The sequence below is a fragment of the Anabrus simplex genome, chromosome 1 (genome assembly GCF_040414725.1).
Source record: "Anabrus simplex isolate iqAnaSimp1 chromosome 1, ASM4041472v1, whole genome shotgun sequence".
Taxonomy (NCBI): domain Eukaryota; kingdom Metazoa; phylum Arthropoda; class Insecta; order Orthoptera; family Tettigoniidae; genus Anabrus; species Anabrus simplex.
The window spans coordinates 927,396,527-927,410,729 of NC_090265.1; the positions used below are offsets into that span (position 1 = coordinate 927,396,527).

The 14,203-nt window shown below is 38.9% G+C and overlaps 1 protein-coding gene across 5 annotated transcripts in view; it reads right to left on the reverse strand.

The window, feature by feature from the left end:
* Spn (Spinophilin) overlaps window positions 1-14,203 on the reverse strand; it is a 294,699-nt gene that overhangs the window by 67,028 nt on the left and 213,468 nt on the right. For all 5 annotated transcript variants that reach the window (XM_067136664.2, XM_067136663.2, XM_067136660.2 and 2 more), the window contains 2 exons: window positions 13,409-13,693; window positions 285-434 (listed from right to left, as the gene is read on the reverse strand). In XM_067136664.2, the coding sequence (XP_066992765.2) occupies window positions 285-434; window positions 13,409-13,693 (435 nt within the window). The remainder of the gene's footprint in view (window positions 1-284; window positions 435-13,408; window positions 13,694-14,203) is intronic.

Genomic DNA, 14,203 nt, shown 5'->3' on the forward strand with positions numbered 1-14,203 from the left:
TCTTAACAAACACACATAAGGTCAACACCCGAGAAGTATGCTAATGATCACATCAGGTTGTAAAACCTCATTACAAATCTGTCCACAGATACTCGCTGCACCAGCAATATCTAAGCTACCACAGTCAGTGAACCTAGGGATGGAACTTAACTGACTTTCAGTCTACCATAGGTCTTGTTTAGTTTGAGGAAGATGATTGAACGAAGGATTAATTATGTCAAGTACAACAGCACTGTATGAAAATCCGAGTTGTTGTTACATCAACAACTATTACGATTACTCACCTGTGACTGCTCCAGCATATCTTGATAGTTCGAAACTTCCTTCTTGGTTGTAATTATCATGCGCTCCATCTCTCGTATTCTCAGTGGAGAGCGCTGCAAGCGTTCCAAATACTCTTCATTATCGGCACCATTCTGTTCAAGCTCTGCCAACTGGAAAGTAACAATCCAAACATTACACAAAAATAATTCTTTGAGTCTGAATTCTATCAGCCTGGCAGACAATAGGATCACAATTTGAAACCTTGTCATAAATACTTACTTCCAAATGAAACAAAATTATTTAAATTGTTAAATAAGACAAAACTTTCTAGAATGGGACCATCATTTAATTTTACAATTGTGAATATCATAAGCATTCAAGATATAAGCTTTTTCAATCATGAAATACTGAGCTTCATCCCAATGTGGCACTGGGATTCCCAGTTGGATTGTTACACCTCTCCAAGACAATAGCAGCAAGTACACTGTTGAGATACCACTGCCAGCCTCATATGAAGCACATGCAGTGACAGTGCACTAGGGGAGATAAGTAACTCCACTTACTATCAATGCCAGCCTTTGGCTTTTATATCAAAAATTAAGTTTTCAGAAGGGTGCCATATTTTAATTTCACTGACAAATTACATATGACAATCCAGCTTATGAGCTCAATGCTACAGTGGGGAAAAAGCTGAAAAATTCACAACTGAAAATGCCTAAGGAGTCTGAATACTTGAATGTGTGTTTTTACATTGAAATATGTATAATTTTAAAATGTTATGAAGTAAATATCAATAGAGGTTCGGTAGAATTAAAGTTCCATTGTACTGTCTGCCTCTCTGACTGAATGGCAGCACAGTGGCCTTCAAAGGCTCCTAGGTTCAATTCCCAACCAGGTTAGGAATTTTAACATCATTTGATCAATTCCTCTAGATGAAGAGGCTGAATGCTTGTGATTGTCTTAGTACAAATCTTCATTTACAACCAGCATATCACACCACCAACCAGCGACCTCTACAGAAACATGAAATAGTGAATCCATCTATCCTTAGAGCAGGAAGAGCATCCAGCCACAAATCTGGGATAAATCCACTTAGTATTGATACCAGATAATAGGGAAAAAATGTACTTGATCCTATTCATCATTTGATTGCTCCCTTCATTTCTTCTACAAGTAAAACAGAAGACCAAAGTTCATATTATAAATTGACAGAACATTACTTTGTAGGCACCCTAAGACAGGGGGCACCAGCATGCAGCAAATTACTCAGGGAGATAAAATATATTAATGTTAACTTAAAATGCTTGTGGAGAAGTGTGTTCCTTGCCAATGCTAGGATCCCACTGTCCCGCCCCCAGAAGAAACTTACTTTTATAACTAAACATAGAGAAATCTTGCACTGTTAATTCGTGTTATTGGCTTTACGTGCCACTAACTTACGGTTTTCAGAGATGCTGAGGTGCTGGAATTTAATCCTGCAGGAGTTCTTTTACATGCCGGTAAATCTAACAACATGAGGCTGATTTATTTGAGCACCTTCAAATACCACCGGACTGAGCCAGGATCGAACCTGCCAAGTTGGGGTCAGAAGGCCAGCGCTTCAACCATGTGAGCCACTCAGCCCGGCAATCTTGCACTGTTACCCACAACCCTCTGCTGAACACTCACTTTAGTGCCAGTCCCATAATAGACAGCTGTAATTGCCAACTTCGCCTTGCTAATGGGTCCCAATGAAAGAGTTATAACCTCAAATGTGGGGCCAATGGCTGACACAAAATGGAGCCTCTACTATGAGAGGGCTCACTCCCTTCAAACGGTTTCTGCTCAATACGCCTATTATAATATCTGGTAAGTAGATATATACTCGCCAGATATTATAATAGGAGTTGAATCACAACTAGAGAAATGATATAACGGATGCAGACATTTTCCCACGAAACTAGAGTGTTTATCGTGGAGACAGGATAGGAATGGTAGGAGGGGGAGTATTCATTCCGGTGAAAGAAAAAATTCGTATGCTACAAAAAAGTTAAAGATGACAAACATAAAATTCTAGGTGTGAGGCTCAGCTATAAAGATAACAGACAACTTCATGTTTTTTGGATTGTACAGACCGGGAAAGGGTGGCACAGATGCTGATTCGGAATTAATTGATAAGATAATCAGCTATGTGGGAAATGAGATGGAAAGGAACATGATTGTAGCGGGAGATCTCAATTTACCAAATGTCAATTGGGAAGGTAATGCGAGTGACAGGAAGCATGACCAACAAACGGCAAATAAGTTAATCTGGGAAGGACAGCTGAATCAGAAAGTGATGGAACCAACTAGAGGGAAGAATATACTGGACATGGTGTTAGTAAAACCAGATGAGCTCTATAGAGAAATCAAAGTAATAGATTGTATTAATGATCACAAAGCTGTTTTTGTCATAGTCAAAAATAAAATGTGGTAGAAAGGGAGGTTGTAAAAGTGGGACTATTAACCAAAAAGAGAGCCAGACAACGATATATCATTGTTTCATATATACGCGTAAAGTGCCAACCACGATATATCGTCGTTTGGACAGCGTGCAATTCTATACAAGTTAGTACAACTTGGGCAGTCAGATTGTAACATCTTATGTGTCGAGTCCATAGAGAATTGTCATTAGATTTTAACTACACCGCTAGATAGTGCGTAAATTCATTTGTTATCATGCACTGAATTTCTAAAGTTAGTGTTCATCTATGACGTATGATCTCCATGCCGCGTGAGTAAAATGGCGACTAGCGGGAGCAGTTGTTTTATATTATATGAAAAAAATTTTAATTTACTACCACCTATTCAATACAATTCAAAATAGGTGGTAGTAAAATAACATATTTTTTACATATATTATATGATACTTACAATATGGACCTATAATGATTTTCATTACTTGTAATAGAAGTTATTTTGTTAATGATAATGAACTGGCTGTATATATTCATAATTTTTAGTGAAGAAGAGGATGATGAAGACTGATGAGGAATTCATTCCTCCAACAAGTGAGGAAGGGGAAGTGAAAGTGTAATTGGGAGTGATAATGGCGAGTTTCTGTAAACACTCAACCACATGTGTAACGTTCCAGACGTCACAGTGTAATTATGTTAATTTTATTATGTGTAATTAATTCAGGAATTTAACGTCATGATATTTATCTTCGTATGTAATTTTATTATAATTCATGTTTGATCATTTGCTCACTATCATTTCATTACTTTGTAACTACGACTTGTAAACGAGGGCTGAATATCTTAATATTCACTTAGATTCTTGCGACATTCGTTTAAATTTAACTTGCAGTAGATTTTCCTCTATCTTGCCACATCACCGAGGAAGAAGGAAGGACAAATTTAGACATCAAATTCTGGGAAAAGCGAGCACGTGTTCAAGCGTTGTAACCACAGCTACTGTATTTCGACCAGAATAATTCAAACTGATCACCGCTTATCTTTTCAAACGAGCGTCATGTTGCCATGGATACTGAGTGAAAGGGCTAATAGAAGAACAGTTGATATCATGGTTGGGACCCATCAACTTTAAGATCTGGAGTGGGGAGAGACGTGTCAACTGATTGGACTACGTGTAACGACCTGTAATTAGAGCCAGAAAAGGTTATAAAAGGGCGTGTTGGAGCTCTTGGCATCATTCTTCTATCTTGTATTTCGCTTTAGGTCTGATAACTTGTCTTATGGTTGTTGTACCATAGTGGACTAGTGTGATAGTTTATCACTTCTACATTCATTACTTCGTTACCACGACGTGGTACTTAGGAATTTCTGAATCATGGGTGTATAGCCACTCTCATCAGGAAGTACGAACAGGTCTGTATTAGACCAGTTTATACCAGTCTAAGACAATTGGTAGCATTAAACTAGATAGAAATGAAACTTCAGTGCACATTTTCAGTAAAGTTGGAAGGATTGTTAATTGAGTATCCTCTCCACATAACCCAAGGAGGTTTTTCTAACTATGATTTAGGGCTCATCTCCAATATATGGGATAGAGCATAACAGGGAGTGATAGTTTCAAAGCCATCATCCAATTAGTGGTTGATGCAATTTGCAAGGCAGGAATGGTACTTAGCTGCAGATGAAGATATCTCAAAGACGACCGGTGATGTTCCAGCTACAAGGATGGAAGCTTTCCAAGGACCAGTAGAACAAGACTACACGGTGAGCAAGCGAGTTAAAAATATTGCAAGTTTTCGCGAAGTAGAGTCATTCAATTTTTTGTTAAATTCATTTCCTATTTTAAATTCAGTTCTCGTCAAACCGTCGTCATTTATATTCAATATAATAAATAGTATTTTCCTAGTTCACTTTAATCAGTCTGCCTTAATTAGCCTTATGATTTCTAATTCTCCTGCTTAATGATTAGTGCACTATCACCCCATCCCTGTGATGAGAGTCCGTCCAAGCTTTATTATAAATTTTTGTTTTTAAGTCATCAACTTAAAGATTGGCGCCCTTAGCTTGCATAGTTGCATTTCTCGTTCAATTATAGTTCTCCAAGAGGGGAAAGTCACACATGCTCATTGTCAGAGTGTAAACACTGAAAGTGGTAACGAGCGTCTGAGTGACAGTACTGATGATGATGACGGCTGTAACAATATCCAACAGCAACAATTTCCTGTTTTCCGTGAAATTCAATTAGGTCAAGTTGCAAAATACCAACCCACACCTGATTATTATAATACTCCTGGCCCGAGACCTGCCCCTTCGTCAGACGCAAACCTATAGCATATTTTTATTTTATTTTTCACGGCTCAATTATGGAACCTCATAACTACAGAGACAAACAGATAAGAGAAATCATGTCTTGTCACCACATGCCAGAGCACAGCAGTAGCGCCCGGTTACATTGACTGAAATGAAGGCTTTCATTGCTGTTTTGTTGGAAATGGGTATAACTAGAAAGCAGAGCATATTTTTTTATTGGGTCAAAATCTCCCGTTATATTCCATGGTTTGGAAACATGTTCTCAAGAAACAGATTCCAATTGATCTTGAGATTCTTTCTTCTTGTGAACAATGATAATCTATCACCACCTGGTCACCCTGACTACAACCCATGTGCCAGGTTCGATCCCCTTGTTGAACATGCCAATTTTATACATTTTTTTTTGCTAGGGGCTTTACGTCGCACCGACACAGATAGGTCTTATGGCGACGATAGGATAGGAAAGGCCTAGGAGTTGGAAGGAAGCGGCCGTGGCCTTAATTAAGGTACAGGCCTGGTGTGAAAATGGGAAACCATGGAAAACCATCTTCAGGGCTGCCGATAGTGGGATTCGAACCTACTATCTCCCGGATGCAACAATTTTATATTACGATACCACTGTACATAACTCTTAAAATACTGAAGATAAAAATGTGAAACTTTACATGTTTATTCATCTGAAGTAGGATATTTCAAAAAGTCATCAATATTTATTGTTGAGATGAATTTTCTGATTTTTTCTGTTTTGTTTCTGATTTTTAATTTTTGGTGCTTTAAAATTGTTTGAAAAATACTTTTTTTCAAAATACCCAAGAGCATTTTAGGGTTGTAATTTAGTTCAGCAGTAAGAGTGTCTTCTTGTTAACATTTAATAAAAATTTCCAGTCATAGTTATAATAATATCTGTGAACTATATAGTCCAGAGAGTGAAAACCTGCAAAATTCTCTAAATCTGCCTGGCACTCTTGGCATACTGTGAGCGCCCGGGCCTGGCACTAAGAGGATTAAGCAGTACCATATGGCTAACAAAACAGATATACGGGAGTTTTTAAAAAGTAACCACGACTGGTGGAAAATGGTAAATTAAAAAAATGTAATCAGACTGTGGGATGGGTTTAAAGCAATTGTTGAGGAATGTGAAAGCAAGAATGCACCTTTAAAGGTGGTAAGGAATGGTAAAGACACACTATATTATAAGAGAGAAGTAAAGAGACTAAGAAGGAGGTGTAGGATGGAAAGAAATAGAGTTAGAAATGGCTGTGGAAGGAACTTACTAGGAAATTGAATCTAGCAAGAAGTCAGCTAAGGATAACTCGATGGCAAGCATAAATGGCAGTCATACAAATTTTACTGAATAATGGAATTAATGAACAACGGGAGTGTATAAGCAGAGATCTATAGAAGGCATAAGTATTTAGTCAGCAATATGTAAAGATTGTTGGTTACAAAGATATTGTCCAGATAGAGGAGGTGACTACTACTAACGAAGTATTCAAATTTATTTATGATAACAATGACATGTATAATAAGATACAAAAGTTAAAAGCTAGAAGAGCAGCTGGAATTGATAAGATTTCTGGAGATGGGGATGGTTTGAGATATAGTACCATATCTGAAGTACTGATTTGACAACTGTTTACATGAAGGAGCTATACCGAATGAATGGATAATTGCTATAGTAGCCCCTGTGTATAAAAGAAAGGGTGATATCCATAAAGTTGAAAATTACAGGCCAGTAAGTTTGACATGCGTTGCATGTAAACTTTGGGAAAGCATTCTTTCTGATTACCGTATATAAGACATGTTTGCAAAGTTAGTAACTGGTTCAATAGAAGGCAGTTCGGGGATTTAGGAAAGGTTATTCCACTGAAGCTCAACTTGCAGGATTCCAGCAAGATATAGCAGGTATCTTGGATTCAGGTCAAAATGACTGTACCATGATTGACGTATCTAAGGCTTTTGATAGGGTATATATGGGAGACTACTGGGAAAAATGAGGGCTACTGGACTAGACTAAAGAGTGACTGAATGGGTGGCTATATTTCTAGAGAATAGAACTTAGAGAATTAGAGTAGGTAAAGCTTTACCTGATCCTGTAATCATTAAGAGGGGAATTCCTGAAGGCATTATTATTGGATTTTTATATTTTCTTTTATATATATATATATATATATATATATATATATATATATATGGTATGAGTAAAGAACTGGAATCAGAGATAAGACTTTTCTCGCTCGGGAGAGCCTGCTAACCCCTAGAGGGCACGTCCCCAGGTGGCGGATAGGGGGACCCTACAATTCAGTAGGGCTGTTTGAAATACCCAATACAACCCGTGGACAAACAGGCAGCCCAGTCCCTGGGGGCTTTAAAATGCTGGAACACTCTCTCTCCAGGGGTCACAAATATGGAGGGCCCAAGCCCAGGGTATGGGTGAAGACCCCAACGGCATCAGTGGCGGAGAAGGTGGACTTTGGTACGGCATCGGTGGTAGAAGAGGGAAACTTGTAGCGTCTGTACTCCAGAGGAGTGGCTACAGAAGGTGTCTGTACTCCAGTGGAGCAGCCTAAAATAACACCTGGCAGTAGGTATAAAATGCCTTTGGGAGTGGCGACCCTATCGTAATAATATCCCATATATGGTATGGTACTAGGAAAGCAACCTTGGAAAAGGCTAGGGCTTAAAGCAACATGCAGTTCTTAGGGCACTTGAGGAACTGTGAGAAATGGGCGACCCGTAACCAACATTAAGATAGCAACAGTAAATCTTATGACCCTGAAACGAAAGGTAGAGGAAGTAGTAGATTTCATGGAGAAGGAGAAAGTGCAAATGATAGGGCTGAGTGAAGTGAAATGGAAAGTTAACAGAAGGAAGAAATTGAGGAAAGGATACACATTATACTCGAGTGGTGGCCAAGAGACAATAAACTGAGTGGGACTAATCATTTCAAAGCAAATGGAGGAGTATGTTGAAGTGGTAGAATGTGTGAGTGACAGAATAATGAAGATTAGACTAAAGATGAAGAATGAAGTGATGGACTTCATACAAGTGTATGTACCACAGATGGGAAACAGGGAAGAAGTTATTGGAGGATCCTTGGAGAAAGTAGAAAGAGAAATTTCAGGTGTGGAAGTGGTTATTATGGGAGATCTGAATTCTCAGGTTGGAAACAAGAGACAAGGAAAGGAAGAAGTCACTGCACCATATGGATATGGGAAAAAGAATTGCAAAGGAGAGGAACTAGTGGACTTCTGTGAAAGGAATGAACTTATAATGGGGAACACATGGTTTCGAAAGAAAAAAACAGCAGGAAAATTACGAGATATTGGTGGGGTGACAGAAGAACAAAGCCAGTAACTGACAACTGACTACTTTTTGGTGGAAAGGACAAATTGCAGGAAGTTGATGGATGTGACAGCTTTACCAGGAGAAGTATTTGATGGGGATCCTAGAGTTGTGGTGGCAAAATTACGGTTGGGAAAAATGGAAAAACTAAAAGAGATAAGAGAAAACAAAATAAAAGTATGGAAATTGAAAGACAAAAATATACAGGAAGATTTTCAGGAGAGATTGAAGCAACAAATCCCAGTTACTGAAGTGGAAAATGTACAAGAGGAGTGGGCCAATTAAAAATGGCATTTGTTAGTGCAGCAGAGAGTGATTGTGGCAGGACATCTATAAGAGTGAAATAAAAGGATGCACTGTGGTGGAATGAGGAAGTGAGGAAAGTGGTAAAAGAAAAGAAGACAGCCTGGCGAGAATCAAACAGATCAAACGGAAGAAATCAAAAGGAAGTATTTCAACGGTAAACTGAGATGTAAGAAGGTGGTAAGAGAAGAAAAGAAGAGTAGGGAAGAATTTACACAAAAAAATGGAAGCGGATGTAAGTGGCACTAAAAGGATGCTGTATGGACTTATAAGAAGTATGAGGACAGAAAGAGTTACCACAAAGCTAGTAAAAAAAGGAATATGGGGAACTGTTAACACACCCAGAAGAAATAAAGAGAAGATGGAAGGAGTATTTTGATAAGCTATTGATGTGAACAACTGTACAGGGGAGAGAGAAGCAATACAGTGTGGGGACTCAACAACAGAGGATGATATAACAATGCAGGAGATGGAGTTAGCAGCATAAAAGATGAAGATGAAGATGAGAAAAGCAAGAGGGATGGATGAAATCAGTGTGGAAATGATAAAAGTTGCTGGACCTGTTGGTATGCAATGGTTGTACCGACTACTAAAGTGTACAGTATGTGAAAACACAAATATCTACCAGAAGACTGGAAAAAAGGGATAATAATACCAGTGTTTAAGAAAGGGGAGAAAAAAGTTTGTGGTAACTATAGAGGAATCACACTTATATCACAGGTAGTTAAAATACTGAAAAGGATATTAGAAAGAAGAATGAGAAGAAAGATTGAAGGAGAGTTACAAGAGGAACAATATGGCATGAGACAGCTGATGAAAAAGAACGGGGAATACGGAAAGGATCTGGTCATGACTTTCAGAGATATAGAGAAGACATATGATAGTGTACCCACAGAGAAGGTTTGGGAAACTATGGTTAAGAAGAGATTCGGAAGAGAGATGTTAGAAATGGTGCAAGCAATGTACAACAACTGTGTTTGCAGAGTGCTGACCCCAGTTGGAAAGACAGAATGGTTTAGGACTGGACTAAGACAGGGGAGTGTGCTGTCATCTCTTTTGTTTATTATGTCATCAACAATATTGTAAAGGAAACAAAGGAAGCCTATGGAGATGTGATGAAGATACTGCTATTTGCAGATGATATTGTGATATGGGGAAAGGACAGCAAGGAAGTGCAACAACAACTAGATGTATTTGAACAAAAAAATCAGTAAAGAGAAAAGCAAGACTATGGTGATGTCGAGAGGGGAAAGGCAAGGAAAGGGCACTGTGAAAATTCTGATTCAGAAACAACAGATTGACACTAATGGCAGTAGAACTATTATTAGGCAACATAAAAGAAGCACTTGAAAAGAAAGAAAAGTTCTATTCTGTCTTTATGGACTTCACAAAGACTTTCGAACAACTGGACAGAAGACTAATCATATCCAAACTTGAAAACGTATTAGGAAGAGAAAACGTATGGACAAGAGTAATCAAAGATATATTACAATAAAACACTATAAGGGTATCGGACGGCCTTTCCATTTCACATGCAATTAGGCAAACAAATGGTGTGCTTCAGGGAGACCCCACGAGTCCACCACTATTCATTCTAGCAACCGAGGAAATATTGAGGATAACGCAAGATAGAAAAGACATTCACATTTTTGCGTATGCAGATGACATGGTAGTGAGCTCCACAAAACTGCACAAACTACAGAGTGCCATATATACAATTGTAAAATGGTGGCAAAACAACAACTTCCACATTAACAAAACAAAAACGGAAATTATGATCTTTAGAAATGGGAGTAAGATACCTCACGGAACAGAAATTACTATCTCCAACAGCAAACTCAAAAATAGTCAACGATTTCAAATATTTAGGGGTCACGCTACAACCTAGCGGCAAATGCTTTACAAAACACATAACAGAAAGAGCTGCGCATGCTATCCTAGCAATATCAAGCATATACAAGCACTTAGCATGGAAACAGCCCGAAATAATTCGCGGCAAAGATTATTCCTATCCCAACATATGGCATTGAAATTATATGGCCTGACCTCACTAGGCAAAACCTTTTTTTTTTTTTTTTTTTTTACGTTGCACCGACACAGATAGGTCTTACGGCGACGATGGGACAGGAAAGGGCTAGGAGTGGGAAGGAAGCGGCCGTGGCCTTAATTAAGGTACAGCCCCAGCATTTGCCTGGTGTGAAAATGGGAAACCACGGAAAACCATTTTCAGGGCTGCCGACAGTGGGGTTCGAACCTACTATCTCCCGAATACTGGATACTGGCCGCACTTAAGCGACTGCAGCTATCGAGCTCAGGAAAAACCTAGCTACCTTGGAAAGAGTTAAAGCATGCTTCCTGAAAAGAGCTCTGGGTGTATCCAAATCAACAAGATCCCGCCTAACATGTGTACTAGCTAGGGAATAATTTCTGCTAGAGGATTTGAAAACAACCTTCGTGCTTCCATCTACCATAGCAGCAGAACAAGAATTACAAAGTTTAAGGGACCGCCACCTAGAAATCTGGCCATAATTCTACAGCACGGGTGCGATGATCGATAGGACCTGGACGTCAGTAAACTTCGAGATGAGACACATACTAACGAGACTGTCTGTGCATGGCTTCCATCATCACCTCTGCAAAAACAAGGTGTACCACAATCCAATGAAGACTTGCATATGCCAACTGTGCAAAAAAAGTGTGATCATTACCACATCAAACTGTGTACAAAGCAAACAAAAACCATAAGTGAATACGCAAAACTAAGTATTAATAGAAATAATATTTAAATTATTTCTTTTGTTGTACTATGCACATTTGTGCGCACTTCCAATAATAAATAATTGGAAGCCAGAGTCTGGAAATTGTGTACAGCTTTAAATACCTAGGAAGTGAATTAACGCAAAATGCTAGGGTGGACATGGAGATTAGCAGGAAGGTACAGCAGAGTAATGCATTCTACCAAAGTGTAAGAAAACTTGTTTGGAGCAAAGAAGTACCAAGAAAAAGTAAAGAGATAATGTACAAAATGTACTATGTACCCATACTGACTTATGCAGCTGAGACTTGGACTTTGACTAGTAGGCAAGATAGTAGAATTGAAGGCAGTGGGATGAAATTCCTAAGTAGTATGATGGGAAAGACAAGGAAAGACACAGTGAGAAATGAAGATGTTAGGAAGGAAGTTGGGATAGGAAAGCTAAATGAGAGAGTTGAAAAGAATAAACTAAGGTGGTTTGGACATGTAAAAAGGATGGAGGAGAATAGAATTCCAAGACAGATGAGGCAAAGCACGAGGGCAAGAGAGCAAGAGGAAGACCTAGAACAAGATGGATTGAATCAGTGAAGAGTGGCATAAGAAGACGAAGATTAGACGGAACAAGATCGTGGAAAAGGAATGGTGGAAGGAAAAGAGGAAGATGGAGAAGGAACATAAATACCCCGACCCAGCAGGAGCTGGATAAGGGGAAATGATGATGATAATGATGTTATTCCATATAGAGTAATAAATAAGTAACAAGATTGTGAGCAACTAAAAAAAAAGACCTCGATAATGTTGTCAGTTGGACAGCAGCCCATGGTATGATAATAAAACGGGGTTAGAAGTCAGGTTGTGAGTTTCACTAATAGAAAAAGTCCTCTCAGTTTTAATTACTGTGTTGGTGGGGTGAAAGGTCCTTATGGAGATCACTTAGGTTTTAATATAAGGAAAGATCTTCACTGGGACAATCACATAAATGGGATTGTAAATAAAGGGTACAGATCTTTGAACACTGTTATGAGGGTATTTGGGGGTTGTAGTAAGGATGTAAAGGAGAGGGCACATAAGTCTCTGGTAAGACCCCAACTAGGTTTCCAGTGTACGAGAGCCTCACCAGGATTATTTGATTCAAGAACTGGAAGAAATCCAAAGAAAAGCAGCTCGATTTGTTCTGTGTGATTTCCGACAAAAGAGTAGCGTTACAAAAATGTTGTAAACTTTGGGCTGGGAAGACTTGGGAGAAAGGAGCCAAGCTGCTTGACTAAACAGTATGTTCTGAGCTGTTGGCGTCTTACCAGAGACCTATATACCAAGCTCGATAGCTGCAGTCGCTTAAGTGCAGCCAGTATCCAGTAATCGGGAAATAGTGGGTTCGAGCCCCACTGTCGGCAGCCCTGAAGATGGTTTTCCGAGGTTTCCCATTTTCACACCAGTCAAATGCCAGGGCTGTACCTTAAATAAGGCCACGGCCGTTTCTTTCCACTTTCTAAGCCTTTCCTATCCCATCGTCGCCAAAGACCTGTGTTGGTGTGACAAAAAAAAAAAAAAAAAAAAAAAAGAGAGAGAGAGAGGGAGAGACCTATATACTCTCTCCTTTACATCCTTACTACAACCACTGAATACCTTCATAACTATGCAAAGAGATCTGTAACCTTTCTTTAGAACCTCAACAGTGCGATTACCCCCGATGAAGATCATTCCTTATATTTCCCATGAGAAACTATCACTCCAACATAGTAATTATAACTGAGAGAACTTTTCTTCTTGGTAAAGCTCACAACCCAACTTTTCATTCAGTTTACCATCATACCATAGTCTGCTGACCATTTCACAACATTGTAGTCCCAATTTTTTTAGTCTTCTACAATCCTGTAACTTATTTGCTACTCTATACAGTATAACATCATCCACTAATAACCTTATCTGTGATTGCAAATATCATTTATATATATAAGAAACTCTCTTACAGAGATATGAAAGTTTTAATAGATACCTCTTGAAGAAGCCTCAGCGAGTCCACATCACTGCTTGCTGCTGGTAACTTGGAAGTGTCAGCTTCAAACACGCTGTCGGTGGCACCAGGAGGACTTGTAGGACCGTCCGAAGATGACGATGTGGTCGGGGATGTTCCAGTGAGAGGCATTGTAATGCTGCTGTCCTCCGAGCGATTTCCATCAGGTGATAGAGGACCAGAATCACTCGAGTGATGATGGCCCCTAACACGCTGGGCTGCGGCTTGCTCCATCTGCCTGCGCTGCTCCTCTCGTTCTCGATCCGCCTAGGAAATATTAGGTTGAAATTATTTCTACAAAGAATTTTAATATTGCTCAATACATTTTGAAAATAAGAGAGAAAAAATAAGTTCTGTCAATGAGAAAATCAAGTATCTAAAATGTACAGAGAAAGGAAAAAATGAAAATAAATGGAAATGCGCAAGTAGGGAACGGAAGGAAAAATCTTGAAATAAAGGCCCAGTCCTAACATAGTCCAGCTTAGTTTGTTATGACCAAGATATTTTAAAAAAGGAGACAAGAAAACAGCTTGGCAGATATTCATGAAATGTTACAACAACAACAACAACAACAACAACAACAACAACAACAACAACAACAACAACAACAACAACAACAACAACAACAACAACAACAACAACAACAACAACAACAACAACAACAACAACAACAACAACAACAACAACAACAACAACAACAACAACAACAACAACAACAACAACAACAACAACAACAACAAGAAAGAAAGAATGCTTTTGTTTACATCACACCAACAC